The sequence below is a fragment of the Ctenopharyngodon idella genome, chromosome 7, assembly GCF_019924925.1.
Source record: "Ctenopharyngodon idella isolate HZGC_01 chromosome 7, HZGC01, whole genome shotgun sequence".
NCBI classification, from domain to species: domain Eukaryota; kingdom Metazoa; phylum Chordata; class Actinopteri; order Cypriniformes; family Xenocyprididae; genus Ctenopharyngodon; species Ctenopharyngodon idella.
The window spans coordinates 31,345,632-31,359,532 of NC_067226.1; the positions used below are offsets into that span (position 1 = coordinate 31,345,632).

The 13,901-nt window shown below is 35.5% G+C and overlaps 1 protein-coding gene across 4 annotated transcripts in view; it reads right to left on the minus strand.

The window, feature by feature from the left end:
• Positions 1 to 1,805: 1,805 nt before the first annotated feature.
• The window catches only part of mctp2b (multiple C2 domains, transmembrane 2b), a 34,635-nt gene continuing 22,539 nt past the window's right edge, over positions 1,806 to 13,901 (minus strand). For all 4 annotated transcript variants that reach the window (XM_051900611.1, XM_051900610.1, XM_051900609.1 and 1 more), the window contains 14 exons: positions 13,684 to 13,814; positions 12,113 to 12,299; positions 11,899 to 11,992; positions 11,705 to 11,807; positions 11,092 to 11,194; positions 10,878 to 10,979; positions 10,222 to 10,296; positions 8,215 to 8,334; positions 7,707 to 7,820; positions 6,783 to 6,824; positions 6,561 to 6,670; positions 6,104 to 6,213; positions 5,787 to 5,884; positions 1,806 to 2,930 (listed from right to left, as the gene is read on the minus strand). In XM_051900611.1, coding sequence (XP_051756571.1) covers positions 2,862 to 2,930; positions 5,787 to 5,884; positions 6,104 to 6,213; positions 6,561 to 6,670; positions 6,783 to 6,824; positions 7,707 to 7,820; positions 8,215 to 8,334; positions 10,222 to 10,296; positions 10,878 to 10,979; positions 11,092 to 11,194; positions 11,705 to 11,807; positions 11,899 to 11,992; positions 12,113 to 12,299; positions 13,684 to 13,814 — 1,458 coding nt within the window. In that variant the 3' untranslated portion in view covers positions 1,806 to 2,861. The remainder of the gene's footprint in view (positions 2,931 to 5,786; positions 5,885 to 6,103; positions 6,214 to 6,560; positions 6,671 to 6,782; positions 6,825 to 7,706; positions 7,821 to 8,214; positions 8,335 to 10,221; positions 10,297 to 10,877; positions 10,980 to 11,091; positions 11,195 to 11,704; positions 11,808 to 11,898; positions 11,993 to 12,112; positions 12,300 to 13,683; positions 13,815 to 13,901) is intronic.

Consider the following 13,901-nt stretch of genomic DNA (forward strand, 5'->3'; position numbering starts at 1 on the left):
AGCGTAAACAACTTAAGAGCTTGTACCTCACTGCTGCAGATTCATTTCGGTGTTGATACTGTTGACATGGAAATGCATAATTCCGAGTCTGAGGACGTGAACAGCTCTGGGTAGAACGTCACAGGTGGCCATCTCATAATTACGTTAGTTATGGCATGAACACAGCATAAGCTTGTTGTTTTTTATTCAGTAGGAACTGTAAAAGGTGGCTGTTGCTTGTTTGTGGTGCTCTATGACTGACGTCTGTCTACATAAACTCTCCATAGCATGAAACACGCTGATGACGTATAATGGCTGCGCGAATAAGGTGCGTGAGGGTATGTAAAAACATACCTTGACAGGCAGGTACGACATTGGCCCTGTCCCAAATGGCACCCTAAACACTCACGGTCTTCCAACGAGTCCACACTTTTGTGATGTAACGCCGTTTTGACTGTCGGAAAGAAGTCTGCTGCAGCAAAAGTGTGCATAGCGGGTGCATATTGGCCGCATTAGAAGCACCCTTCTAAAACCTAAAATTGTCAAATGGGACACCCTACGGTCTCGTGGACTTAACGGACACATGCACGCAGCAGCCATTGTAATGCTACGTTCCAGACAGATCAGATTTGGATTTTCCCCACCTACTTCAAGGAAATAACATCTAGAATGCCACTCAAAGTCGGACATTTTGCGTGTGAACTCGGGGTACGTCGATCAACCCCGACCTCAGCGAGAGCGTCATTTGACGTCACTTCCAATATGTCGGCGCGTCCTGATACCAATGAATATGAACGTAAAAACAAAGTTTAACATTAGATAATAAGTTCATGTAATTTTTACCTTCGTTTTTGCTTTTTATCAGCTGTTTTCAAAGCGATTTTATGTCATTTTTATTCTTTGCCATAATTGACACAAAAACACGATATGCTCTCATTGTGTCATGGCGACATCATGTGGTCATTTCATTCTGACCGAATAAGTATTTGGATGAACGTTTTATGGTGCTACGAATTCCACAGACGATATATATATATATTTTTAAAAAATACATTTAGACCGTTTAACATAGTGATTGCTATCAGGATTTGAGGAGACTTTCAACCAGTAAAACAAAAAATGTTTCTGTAGAGAATCACCTATTGCACCTTTAATACAATCGGCAGAAATAAAAAAGCCACGGTTGAAGGGCTTCAACGTCACCATCACTTCCGACAACTCTTTCGGTCTTTAAAAACATTTTAAAAAGTTCCAGATAGAATAGTTTGTAGTCTCCGACAGCCTCTGTAGTCCCATTTAGCCACTTGTTAGAAACCGTCTTTTTCAAGACACCAAAAAAAATAAAATAAATAAAAATAAAAAATATCACAAGGTGGTATTACTGATGTAGCCTATTTTATGTATAAGAATTAAAAAAATATCTTGAGCTTAAACTGATCTGTAAACCACAGCTCTTATTGGCATTTAACTAAAACCCATTAAAATGTGCTAAAATTACTTTTTTTGGGGGGGGGGGGGGGGGTTTCCTGAAACACTCTTATTATGGTGACAGGACTTTTATTTTTGTTTGAACTAACCCTTATAGTTCTTGAATAGCTAGACAGGGGTGCATTTCCTAAAGGCATCATTAGCCAACTATAGTCTGAATTTCCATTGATCTCTGTTGGTAACGACGGAACTTGCGACCATATTGCCTTTGAGAAACGCACCCCTGATCAGATGTTCAGCTTTTTCAGTAGAGCAAAAGATGAAGGGCAGGAGGGTTCCCATTAAAGGAAAACACTGCCACTGTGTGGCTGAATATTCTCAAACAACCATTGTGTAAGGACTTTTGAAGGGTTTCTTTAATCACATTCTTACTTACAGATCTGCATTTATTGTGCTTATTCTGTAATAAGAAATAAAGTCTTATGAGAAGTACACACCAAACCATCTCTGTCATTAAGTATGTATAAGTAATGATTGTAATACAAAATGGAAAAGTATACTGTCAACATAGTATCAAAGAGTACCAAAATAACCATTCGATAACATCTGTGATATACATAATATCCACCTGAGCAGAAGAAAACACTGGAAAATACAAATCAGAAGTGTACTTGCAGTCTCTCATCTACAATTACTGTACCATTCGATATACAAAACAACATATTGCACAAAAATACAATTTTTAAGAGGAGAGTGTAGTTAAAAATCAGTTTTCACAACTAGAGTTTGTCAAAGGCACTTTCAATGCACTCATTTTCATGTGTGTTGCGATTTTTTCCCCCCTGCAATAATTAAGATGTAAATAAAAGATTAGAAAGACTTGTGTGCATAATAAAAATAAGTTCAAAAGAACTAAACCACATATGGAAAACTTTGTTACAATATAAATTTAGTTCTCTGTTCAACAAAAAATATGTGGCTTGTATAGAATGAGACTTTACAAAACACATTTTACAAGACTGAAAAAACAAAATGAAGTATAAAATAGCAAAAGCAAAGCATTACATTGTATTGCACTCATACTGTATATGATGTGTCGTTCAGGCATTGCATCTACAGATGAATATTTGAGGCCCGGTGTGGTGTATATTTTTACCATTCAGTTTATCAGGTTACATTTCTTCATCACTCAACGCAACAGAGCTGCTGCTTTATGATATGAGTGTTGATATGCGTCTGTGTCATTAACCAAGGTGCTTCAGCTCGACCCAGCGGTAAAGACCGGACCATCTGATGGGGATGATTTCAGTTCATTCGAATAAAATAAGCAGATCAACTGCAATTCACCTTTTTAAATACATGTTCAAATCATTCCCTGGCCGTCGAGTCCTGGCACCTTCAAAGGTTCTTCACACAGAATGTTCTCAGGAGATCAGTGTTTCCCTTTCTAGTGTCTACGGTGATGCTCTCCTTTTCCTGTAGGGACTGTGAAAACCACAGCTGCTCAGTTCGGTGTACTGCGCCTGAATGAAGAAGAAAAACAATTCAAGACGCCAGAAGCTTCAAGATAAATGAGCAAACTGAGAAAAGGCAGAACATTTAGGCATCTAAAGCCACGTTTCCACCGCAGGAAGCCAGGAACTAGGGACTTTGGGGTGGCACTGTGTTTCGACTGCAGGTACCAGGGTCTAAATGAAGTTCCAGATAAAAATTCCCCCTCAGAAAGTCCCTGCTCGTGAGGTAGTACTTTTTCAAATTTCAGGAACTTCTGGGGGTGGGACTTGGGCTTTTGATTGGACTTTTGATTGGTTGACTCTGTAGCATTTTATTTCAACCACCATTTTTAAAAGTTTGTTGCGGTGTGTGCAGTATGAATTGTTTGCTATTCGAATCAACAATGGAGTATAAGAATTATGACTGATGGACCGACGACGAGGTTTAGGCTTCCAGAAATCCAGTGGGAACTGGAAAGTCGCGCGCAATCCTAGGTCACCAGACTAATCTTTATGGTACTTTAGACCGCGATGGAAACGCAGACAGCAACAGGAATCGGATACTTGTTATAAAATTTAAATTTCGATTCCTCTTATCGATTCCTTTGTGTTCATTTTAAAGGGTTAGTTCACCCAAAAATGAAAATAATGTAATTTATTACTCACCCTCATGGCGTTCCACACCCGTAAGACCTTCGTTAATCTTCGGAACGCAAATTAAGATATTTTTGTTGAAATCCGATGGCTCAGTGAGGCCTCCATAGCCAGCAATGACATTTCCTCTCTCAAGATCCATTAATGTACTAAAAACATATTTAAATCAGTTCATGTGAGTACAGTGGTTCAAAATTAATATTATAAAGCGACGAGAATATTTTTGGTGCAGCAAAAAAACAAAATAACGACTTATATAGTGATGGCCGATTTCAAAACACTGTTATGGGAGTTATGAATCAGCGTGTCGAATCAGCGGTTCGGAGCGCCAAAGTCACGTGATTTCAGCAGTTTTATCAGTTTGATATGCGATCCGAATCATGATTCGACACAAGATTCATAACGCTGTTTTTTGAAATCGGCCATCACTATATAAGTCGTTATTTTGTTTTTTTGCTGCACCAAAAATATTCTCGTCGCTTTATAATATTAATATTGAACCACTGTACTCACATGAACTGATTTAAATATGTTTTTAGTACATTAATGGATCTTGAGAGAGGAAATGTCATTGCTGGCTATGCAGGCTTCACTGAGCCATCGGATTTCAACAAAAATATCTTAATTTGCGTTCCGAAGGTGAATGAAGGTCTTACAGGTGTGGAACGACATGAGGGTGAGTAATAAATGACAGAATTTTCATTTTTGGGTGAACTAACCCTTTAATGTGATTTCAAACCATGCATTCAGGCGTGAGAAGTCTTGCGCACTGTTTTCTGTGCTGCGCACACATCCAAAGCGTGCACACAGAAAGCCGCCTCTCATATAGTGCACAAATACTGAACTGAGTTCTCTTTCACGTCTTCTTGCACTTGAACGGACAAATACACACAAAATTATGTCAAAATATCCTTGTAAACACAGTCGGTTTTGCCTTAAGTGAATGTAAACACAGGTCTAACAGTATATTGGATCTGTGCATTAGGTCTTAAAGTGACAGCAGCCTAATAATCCTTCTGCCGTCTGTCTTTTTAATGTTAATCAAACAACAAAATACAAAGAGAAAATTCACTCTCTGTTCTTGGCTGAATAAGTTTTGTAACTATATTTGTGTATATGTATAATTTATTATGTATAATTTATTTATTAAGTGCAGTGTTATTTTACATTTCATTAGTTTCTGTACCTAAATACTAGACCTAGCTGGAAATCTTAAAACACTATTTCATTTCACTTTGTGATTTGTTTATTGAGTGTTTACTTGTCTTAAGTAATGCTTGAAATGTATATTAGTTAGGCCAGTTGTTTTTGCTATGGTATTTTTAAACCATAGTGTTCTTTAGCCTGTTGATTTTTGTTCATGGTATTCAGCTAAAATTAAATGTTTTGCAAAAAGACTTAGAATAAATGTGAATGATACCTTATTGGAATCTAAAATAGGAATCGATAAGAATCATAATTGATAATCAGAATCACTGAAATTCAAACGATACCCAACCCTAACTATTAACAGTTTTATACCAGCTCTTAAAGCCCTTTCTATGGAAGCTTGTTTCCGCCATGGAATAAAAAAAACAAAATTGTGACACTTTATCTCACAATTCAGACCTTATAACTCACAATTGCAAGTTTATATCTCACAATTCTGACTTTTTTCCTTGAAATTGTGAGTTTATATCAGAATTTTGAGTTATAAACTTAAAGTCAGAATTGCAATTCTGACTTTTGTTTATCACAATTGGGAATTTATATCTCGTAATTCTAACTTTATTTTTTACAATTCTGACTTTTTTTTCTTGGTGAGGTACTGTGAGACAAACACGCAATTATGAGAAAAAAGTTAGAATTGTGAGAAAAAGTCGCAATTACCTTTTTTTGTTTTTATTCTGTGGTGGAAACCAGACTTTTTGTCAGAGTCTGAATTAAGAGAAGTTTGTTTATTATTGTGTTCAATTGTAGGATGAGTTATATGACTGGTCATGGCAGCCAATGTGAGAGGGCAACTCAATTTATGTACAATAAAAATACTAGTTATTTCTTTAGGTGTTAACTTTTTTGGGAAAACTTGCCAGGACCTTTAAATTATATTGACATATTTATACCTATTGATAAATGGGCAATGATCTTATCCATACACAAAACATCACATTACGACATAAAAAAGCGGAAAGTTTACAGATTCCACCATTTTAGTGTATAGTCCTTATTTTTAGTAAATTCTGTGGTAATTACCATTTGGACATCTGAAGGCACTCTGGAGAGGAAATCCATCACCTCATTGTTTTCAATGGCATAAGGATTGCGCAGTTTCTTTGTGAATTTATGTATACCTAAAAGAATGAACATAATGCTGAACAATCTCTAGTACTGATAACTGATAATTAAGTTGAATAAAAATTACAATAAAAATAGTACTGATATCTCTAGATTTCACAGCACAGTCTAAGGAACTTTTGTATTTGTTTTCAATTTGCCTAGAGATCAATGGTTTCACTGATTTGAAAGAAAACATATTTCATTGTTAGAAAGTAACACAGCTGTAATCTTACCCCATAATAAAATAATGTAGCGTACTGGAATAAAGTAAGTGATCACTGTGGCCATAATGAGAACCAGAAAGGCCAAATTAGACAAGAACGGCACTGACCAGTTGAATGTACTGAGGAGAAAAAAAGAAAGAAAGACATGTTGCAGTTTTACAATAAGTACAATGAAATTAATTCGTCTTTTGGAGGGCGTCATCTTGCTAAAAGAGTTCAAATATTCTTTCATGATATAAGCTTCTGGGTCAATGGAATTGTGCTAATTTTCAAAATAAATGAAATATATCCATGCATTCTTTTGGATATTTGTTTAATGCATTCTTAGTGAACATAAGAGACTTCTGAACAGTAGTGTGTATTTTATGCATTTAGCTCTATTCTCTCAATATCTATTACAAATTGACAAACATAATACTGTACGTGAGAGCAGAAATGTACATGAAGGAGTAAAAACAACACATACTTCTTTATTCTTTCACCAAAGCATGCTATCTCTTCCAGAAGGTTCTGGACTGTAATGACAATCTCTTGAACCATGTGGATTTTCTCCATCAAACCTTTTCTTTCAGATTCCTACAAGAAGACACATTTTAAATCAAAACTAAAGACCTAGGACATAAAATGGCATTCTTATTTATTGGAATGAATGAATGTGAGGAAATTTGTGAACTGGAAAGAATCATACCTTTTCATCTTCATCTTCTTCTTCATATAACTCCATGGTGTCCTGCAAGAGAAAGGCTTTATTTTTTAATAATTTTAAAATGAAAGTTAGCAAGGTCTTGTTAAGAGAATGCTTTTAAAGAGATGACGATACATAGAGGAACTCAAACTCTGCTCATTCATGTCACATTTACAGTCCGTTTCAAACCAGTAGAACAAATGCTAAACTTAGGCCCCGTTTACATCTGGTATGAAGATGCATTTTGGTCAATCGGATCACAAGAAGACGAGGAAGACACATTCCCAGTTACATGTGGTGTCTTTTGTCCACTTTCAACCACTTTTGTCCCTTCGAGGGGAGGGTCTATGGGCTTTTTCATATCTTTTAATCTAATGGACAAAGTAAGCTCACACAATTTACAGATGAACGTGACCAGAGACGACGGAAAAACATACGGAGAGCATCAGCTTTCATTTCTGCTCTGATAGCCACAAGATTACGCCGAATGCTGTAAAGAAATCAGGAATGGTGAGAGAACATTGTGCTTGGTACATTTTTCCTCTTCAAACCAAACTTGGATCTTCAGCCAACAACATTTACATCCTGTCTGGCCTAGCATGCTCCCCATAATGTTTACGCGTTAGGTCAGTAGGCAGAGAGTCTTTTGTGGCTGTTTGAAAGCAATTCGGATGAATGTGTTTTCAACTACCTCTGGAAGTGGTCGAAAGTGGACAAGCTCAAATGTTTTACACCCCGTTTACACCTGTATTTAACGTCGTCCACTTGTGATCTGATCGACAAAAAAAAAAAATCATCTTAATACCAGGAGTAAACAGGGCTTAAATTCATAGCTGAAACTCTGTTTGATGTTCTGTTATGAAAGACAAAACAAGCTGGTTGTCTGCAGTCTTACTAAAATGTGCAATTAAGCCAAAAATCACCCACTAGGTCTCTGGTGACTCTCTCAGAAGCAATCTGGAGATAGTTCCATGTGATGAGAAGGACCATGAACATGGGCAGCATGTAGAAATCCCAGTACCACACTGTAAGAAGAAAGACCTGCAGGAGAACACATTGAAGATGTAGGTCTTTAAAGTATTAGTAGACTAGGTTAGGTTTTGGGTTAGTAGAATAAATAGACAGGTGCAATGTTACTTATAGTCAACAGAATGTCTAAAGGTGACCATCCAAAATGTTTTACTAGATAACAGAAAAGTACTACAAAGCATTTACATTTTGCTGGACATGGTACCGTGGTATTCTTTGAAATACCTTTTGCCAATACTATGCAAATATCAGAGTATATGAATATAATGATACCATGGTACTGAATTAGTACCATCTGAAACCACAAGTCTTAACTGTAAGATAAGCTGCTATAAAAAAGTAAAACAGATTTATTGCTGAATCACATAGCACATGACCACAAAAATAAATCATGAATGAGACTGACCAGAAATGCTATGATGCTCCTCTGCACGCTTTCCCACTGGAAACAGCTTTTGATGAACTGGTTGACGTGGCACACTGCACGATAAAGGTTCCTCACGCGAACAACATTCCTGGCAAGAACCTGTTGATATACCAATTAGCTGCTCATATTTTTCGAAAAGATACTACTGAAAATTTCTTTTCTGTGTGGATGTTACCCAACTCATGCTACAGTCAAACCAAAATTTATTCAGACACCTTGAACATTTCATTCATTAATACAGTTTATTCAGTATAGTTTAAAAGAAATGGTAATAAAATATGACAAGATCTCAGAGTTAAACTGTTCAAAAAATTAAAAAATGAATCTTAATTAAAGCTGCAAGCAGCATTTATCGGGGTTCAAGCATTTAAGGCCTTTAAGCACATAAACAGGTATTATATTTCATTTAGCAAGCATGTAAGCACTTAGATCATAGATGGAAAAGGCCATTTACAGCCAATACAGGCAATTTAGTAAGAAAAATTATGGTTTTTAAAGGTTTTTTGACAGTTATAGCGCCACCTATTGCCTGATCTCCACCACTTTTTTGGGGGGGGTGTCCTCAGAGTGTGCCCATACATATGCGTGTTAATTTTGGTGAAAATATCTCATTTCATTTTGAAGTTATAGATACTTATATATATGAGAGCATAAAAAATTACTCATGAGCAACTTTGATTGGCACTTCCTATCAAAATTATGACATTTGGGCTATAGCTTTTAGTTAACCAACTTAGGTTTCGTGTTTCCTATGCTGTTTTCTTCTCGATCGGACTAACGGTTTTGAAGATATTCGCAAAAGTTTTTAAGCGCTACGTTGCACAAACCATAAACCGAAACCTGGCATGTCTGGAATCGTTGGACTCGACAAGGTTTCAGGAGTCTAAGGACGTGACTCCCATGAAAATAAGTCGACCACACCCAAAGTTATATACATTTTCATCCAAAACCATTAAAAATATGTTTTTTAAAGCTTTTTAACAGTTATAGCACCACCTATGGTCCGATCTCCATAAAAGTTGGCATGCTTCTTTAGAGTCATATGCTGCATGTGCTCACTTAATTTCGTGAAGTTCTGAGTTTTCTTTTAGGATTTATAGGCTTTTGAGTATATTTTACCACGCCTATTTTCTAAATGACCCTGTTATCATTTACATAAATTAACTCTAGTGTCCTGCACCCACTTGTAAAAATATATCAAAAATATCAAAAATGTCTGAATAATTTCTGGTTTGACTGTATATACTATACTGATGCTAGCAGGGGTTTTAAAAGTCTGGGGCGCAGAGTGGTAAAATAAATAAAATAATTAATGATAATAATAATAATTGAATAATTATTCATAATAATAATAATAATAATAATAATAATAATAATAATTTAAATCAATACATTATAACGAAAAAAAAAAAAATTTTAAAAACCAAAAAGCAGGTTTTTTGACAAGAGACGTTGTTATGTTTCCACTCCTCTGTTTTTGATCAGATCATTTTAAACCATAAGCGAACACATTCAAACAGTCAGTCCAAAACAGCCCTAAAATGCAGAGAAAACACAGCCAATTTCATCAGAGATGGCGGAAAGAATAGTGTATTTGGCTTCAAAGCACGATCTCTCTCCTATTCTGTGATTGTTTCAGAGCAGCCCAAGCCATTTCTCATCATGCTGTGAAATACAGACTGAACGGCGGGGTTTAAAACACCCAACCGCTGCATGAGCATGTGATACGCAAATTACATCTCTCAGTTGGATAAAGCAAACCAGTGTCGTAAAGCTAGTAAAGTTTTGATAGATGAGGAGATGAGAGTCCGTTATTATTTATGCGCAAACAAACCATGTGTGTGCCGCGCGCTCGGTGCACTGATCGCTATTGAAAATTAGTAAATATTGGGGGGTGGGGAGGCGCCATTTTGTATATTATGTCAAAAGGGAGGCCCACTGTCTTTGACTTGAAAACTCCAGCTATAGAGCCTCTGAACATCATACCTTCTTAGAAAACTTGACATTGTCCTCAAGAAACTTCTGTTCTCTGGGCGTGAAGGTCCTAATGCTTGCTTTGACCTGGTCAAAACATTGATCAAACAAACATTAAAAATATACCCAATATCTAAACATATTAAATATTTCACAGATACTTTATTTGCTCAACTTTTTTTCCTCATATTCTGTAAGTAAGATGCTTTAATGTCATTGTATATAATACAAAGAAATTTAGAGTGGCAACTCTCAGAGAGCAAGAGACACTTATACTGTATATGAACATACAAAAAAAAAGTAAAAATTTAAGAATTAAAATTATATATAGAGAAGTACACTGTATATACACAATCCATACATATATACAATATCATGCATAAATATACTGCCTAACAATTATTAATCAAATATTTACTTTTATTTACTATTACACATTAAATACGTATATATCACATTTAAATATATATATTGTACTTTGAAATGTATTTATTGCACATAAAGCCACTGAAGGCATAATGTAGTGTGTAGCAGTGCATGAATTGTAGTACATTCAAAATTAATAGGTAAACTTAATTTAGGTTTTGTGCTAAATGAATTACTAAGAAAGACTAATTAAACTATAGATTAAAGGCATAATCTCTCAGTTGATATCTGTCAAGACTCACAGAATTGTAGATGACTTCCAGCTCCAGTATTATGGCTCCTTTAGACAGTCCTCCCAAGTTCTCTTTCCTCAGAGGACAAGCAACCTGCTGACCATTACGAATCTGTTGCAACAAGAAACATTAAACTAAATTCAAACATATTAATATATCAGTTCTAATCAATTAAGATGTTTTGCTCTCAATGCAAAGAAGAATGTCAATATTCTGCACTTACTGAAAGTAAAGGAAGAGCCACCTTCCCCAAGAAATCTGGGGCTTTGTCGCCATCCTCATCAAACACAGTCACTTCCAGAACTTCATGAATGTCTTTTACCGGGCTGCTCGTAAAGAGAAATTCAATAAATGTCACTATTAATTTAATATACCTGTAAATATAGAGTTGACATTGGTTACTGTTCAAAAGTTTGGGGTCTGTAAGATGTTTCCACCAAGGAAAAATACAGTAATATTGTGAAATATTATTACAATTTAAATTAACTGTTTTCTATTTGAGTATATATTTAAAATGTAATTTATTCCTGTGACCAAAGCTGAATTTTCAGCATCATTACTCCAGTCTTCAGTGTCACATGATCCTTCAGAAATTATTCTAATATGATCTTTTTTCTAATTTTTTTTTATTATTATCGAAGTTGAAAAAAGTTAGAAAGAACAGCATTTATTTGAAATAGAAAAGTTCTGTAACATTATACATGTCTTTACTGTCATTTTTATTCAATTTAATGCATCCTTTGCAGAATACATATCTTAATTTCTTTAAAAAAAGTCTTCCTGACCCTAAAGTTTTGAACGTTAGTGTACATTAGTACAGTTATGGTGATACTGACAAAGTAAAGACTTTATTCCACTCAGGGTTGAGGGTTTTGTATATGGTGTGGGTCTGTAGCCGGTTGTTTCCCAATTCCAGGACACAAAATGGGTCACTCTTTCCTAAAAATATACAGAAGATCCGATGAATGTGGCTGTTGATGCTCACAACTAAAAAAAAAGCTCTAGGTAATCAACAAATAATAAATAATACCATTTAGATCAGCAGCCATGAGGTCAGTGGCCTTGATCACTTTAACCTGAAGAAAACCAACATCTCTTATGTCCTTCAGGGAGTTCTTGATACTCTGCCAAGAAATTTTTTTAAGAGGGATCAGGATTATTGTTATACACAAAATACCATATGCAGTATATACTGTGTACTATGCTCAAAGAAGTAATGCGGTAGAGTGGGCGGATTAACATACGTATTTAACCAGCATATTATCTCTCTCATGAGGCTCTTCCAGCGGAGGGGCGACGAGATCCGTGATGGAAGCTCCAGTGCAGGGAGTGGGAGTGACGAGGAACACCAGCTTGCCTCTGCCCGGGTCCAGCTCACATGTAAACAGTGTGGGTTTGTTCAGTGGAAGCCCGGACAAGCTGATCTCATTTCTGCAAATGTGCACAGACACAAAAGGCCTTAAACACAAAACCAGTCTTTACAAGCAGGAAATTCGTTCCCTGAGAAAGTCTTTTGAGTTTAATGTTCTGAGATTAATTCAAGCTAAGCTCTATTGACAGCATTTGTGGTATAAATGTTGATTACCACAGGAATAATTTCAATTTGTAACACTTTAGTTTAGGGTCCAATTCTCACTATTAACTAGTTGCTTATTAGCATGCATATTACTAGGATATTGGCTGTTTATTAGTACTTATAAAGCACATATTAATGCCTTATTCTGCATGATCATATTCTACACCCCTTAATCTTACCCAACAAACTCAACAACTACCTTACTAACTACTAATAAGCAGTAATTAGGAGTTCATTGAGGCAAAAGTCGTAGTTAATAGTGAGAATTGGACCCTAAACTAAAGTGTGACCTGTATTTTTGTTAAACCACTTAAATTAATTATGAAGAATATGATTTGAAATTATTTGAGCTGTAAAATTCATCATGTTTTGTGGTGTAACTACTTTTATAGGTGTTCACTACTGTTTGGTTTGGGTTGGTAATTTTTAAGTTCTTGAAAGAAGTCTCTTCTGCTCACCAAGGCTGCATTTATTTGATCAAAAATACAGTTAAAACAGTAATATTGTTAAATATTAGTTCAACCTCAAAGTAACATATCATTTAAATATGTCTATTTATTCCAGTGACCAAATCTGAATTTTCAGCATCATTACTCCAGTCTTCAGTGTCACATGATCCTTCAGAAATCATTCTAATATGATGATTTGCTGCTCAAAAAACATTTATTATTATCAATGTTGAAAACAGTTGTGCTGCTAAATAAAAAAGTGGAAATCGTGATATATTTTTTCTCCCCAGGATTCTTTAAATAGAAAGGTCAAAAGAACAATGTTTATTTGAAATTTTGATCAATTTAATGCATCCTTGCTGAACAAAAGTAATAATTTCTTTCTTTCAACAACAAAAAAAGTGTGACGCCACATTTTTAAACGGTAGTGTATGTATATAAGTACTAGTTATGCATTTCCTATAGTTATATTTTTACTTCAATGTAAAAAATATCCTTGTATCCTTGCAATGTGCATCGACTGGTTTTATATAGTCATGGCAGGAGTTGAAATATTGGACACTGTATAACTTTGGACAAACTAGTCTCATGACACAATGTATACAGTCTTGTGGCTATACTTTAGAAAGAGCATACATTTTAACACATAATTATTCGGCCGATGCTTCCACTTCTAGTGCCTTACTATAAACTGTCAAAAACAACATTCTTTTCAGATGTGATTGATATTATGTCGACTCAATAGAGCTTATTTTATTTTGAACATTTCTTGAAGATTTCTTGAACTCACTGTCCATAACATTCCTCATTTTTCCGTCCCTCTTTTCCCACCACTTCAATCTCCAGAATACTGGACCCGTCAGGGAACTGGTTGAAGTCAAACTTTTCTCTCCACTGTGTGTTGACCTTCTTCACTTGATTCTGTGAAAATGACGGCAAACTTACAGCAGAAAAACTGCTTTGCTAATTAAATTGCTTTTTAAATCTGTAATGTTTATATGACATTAA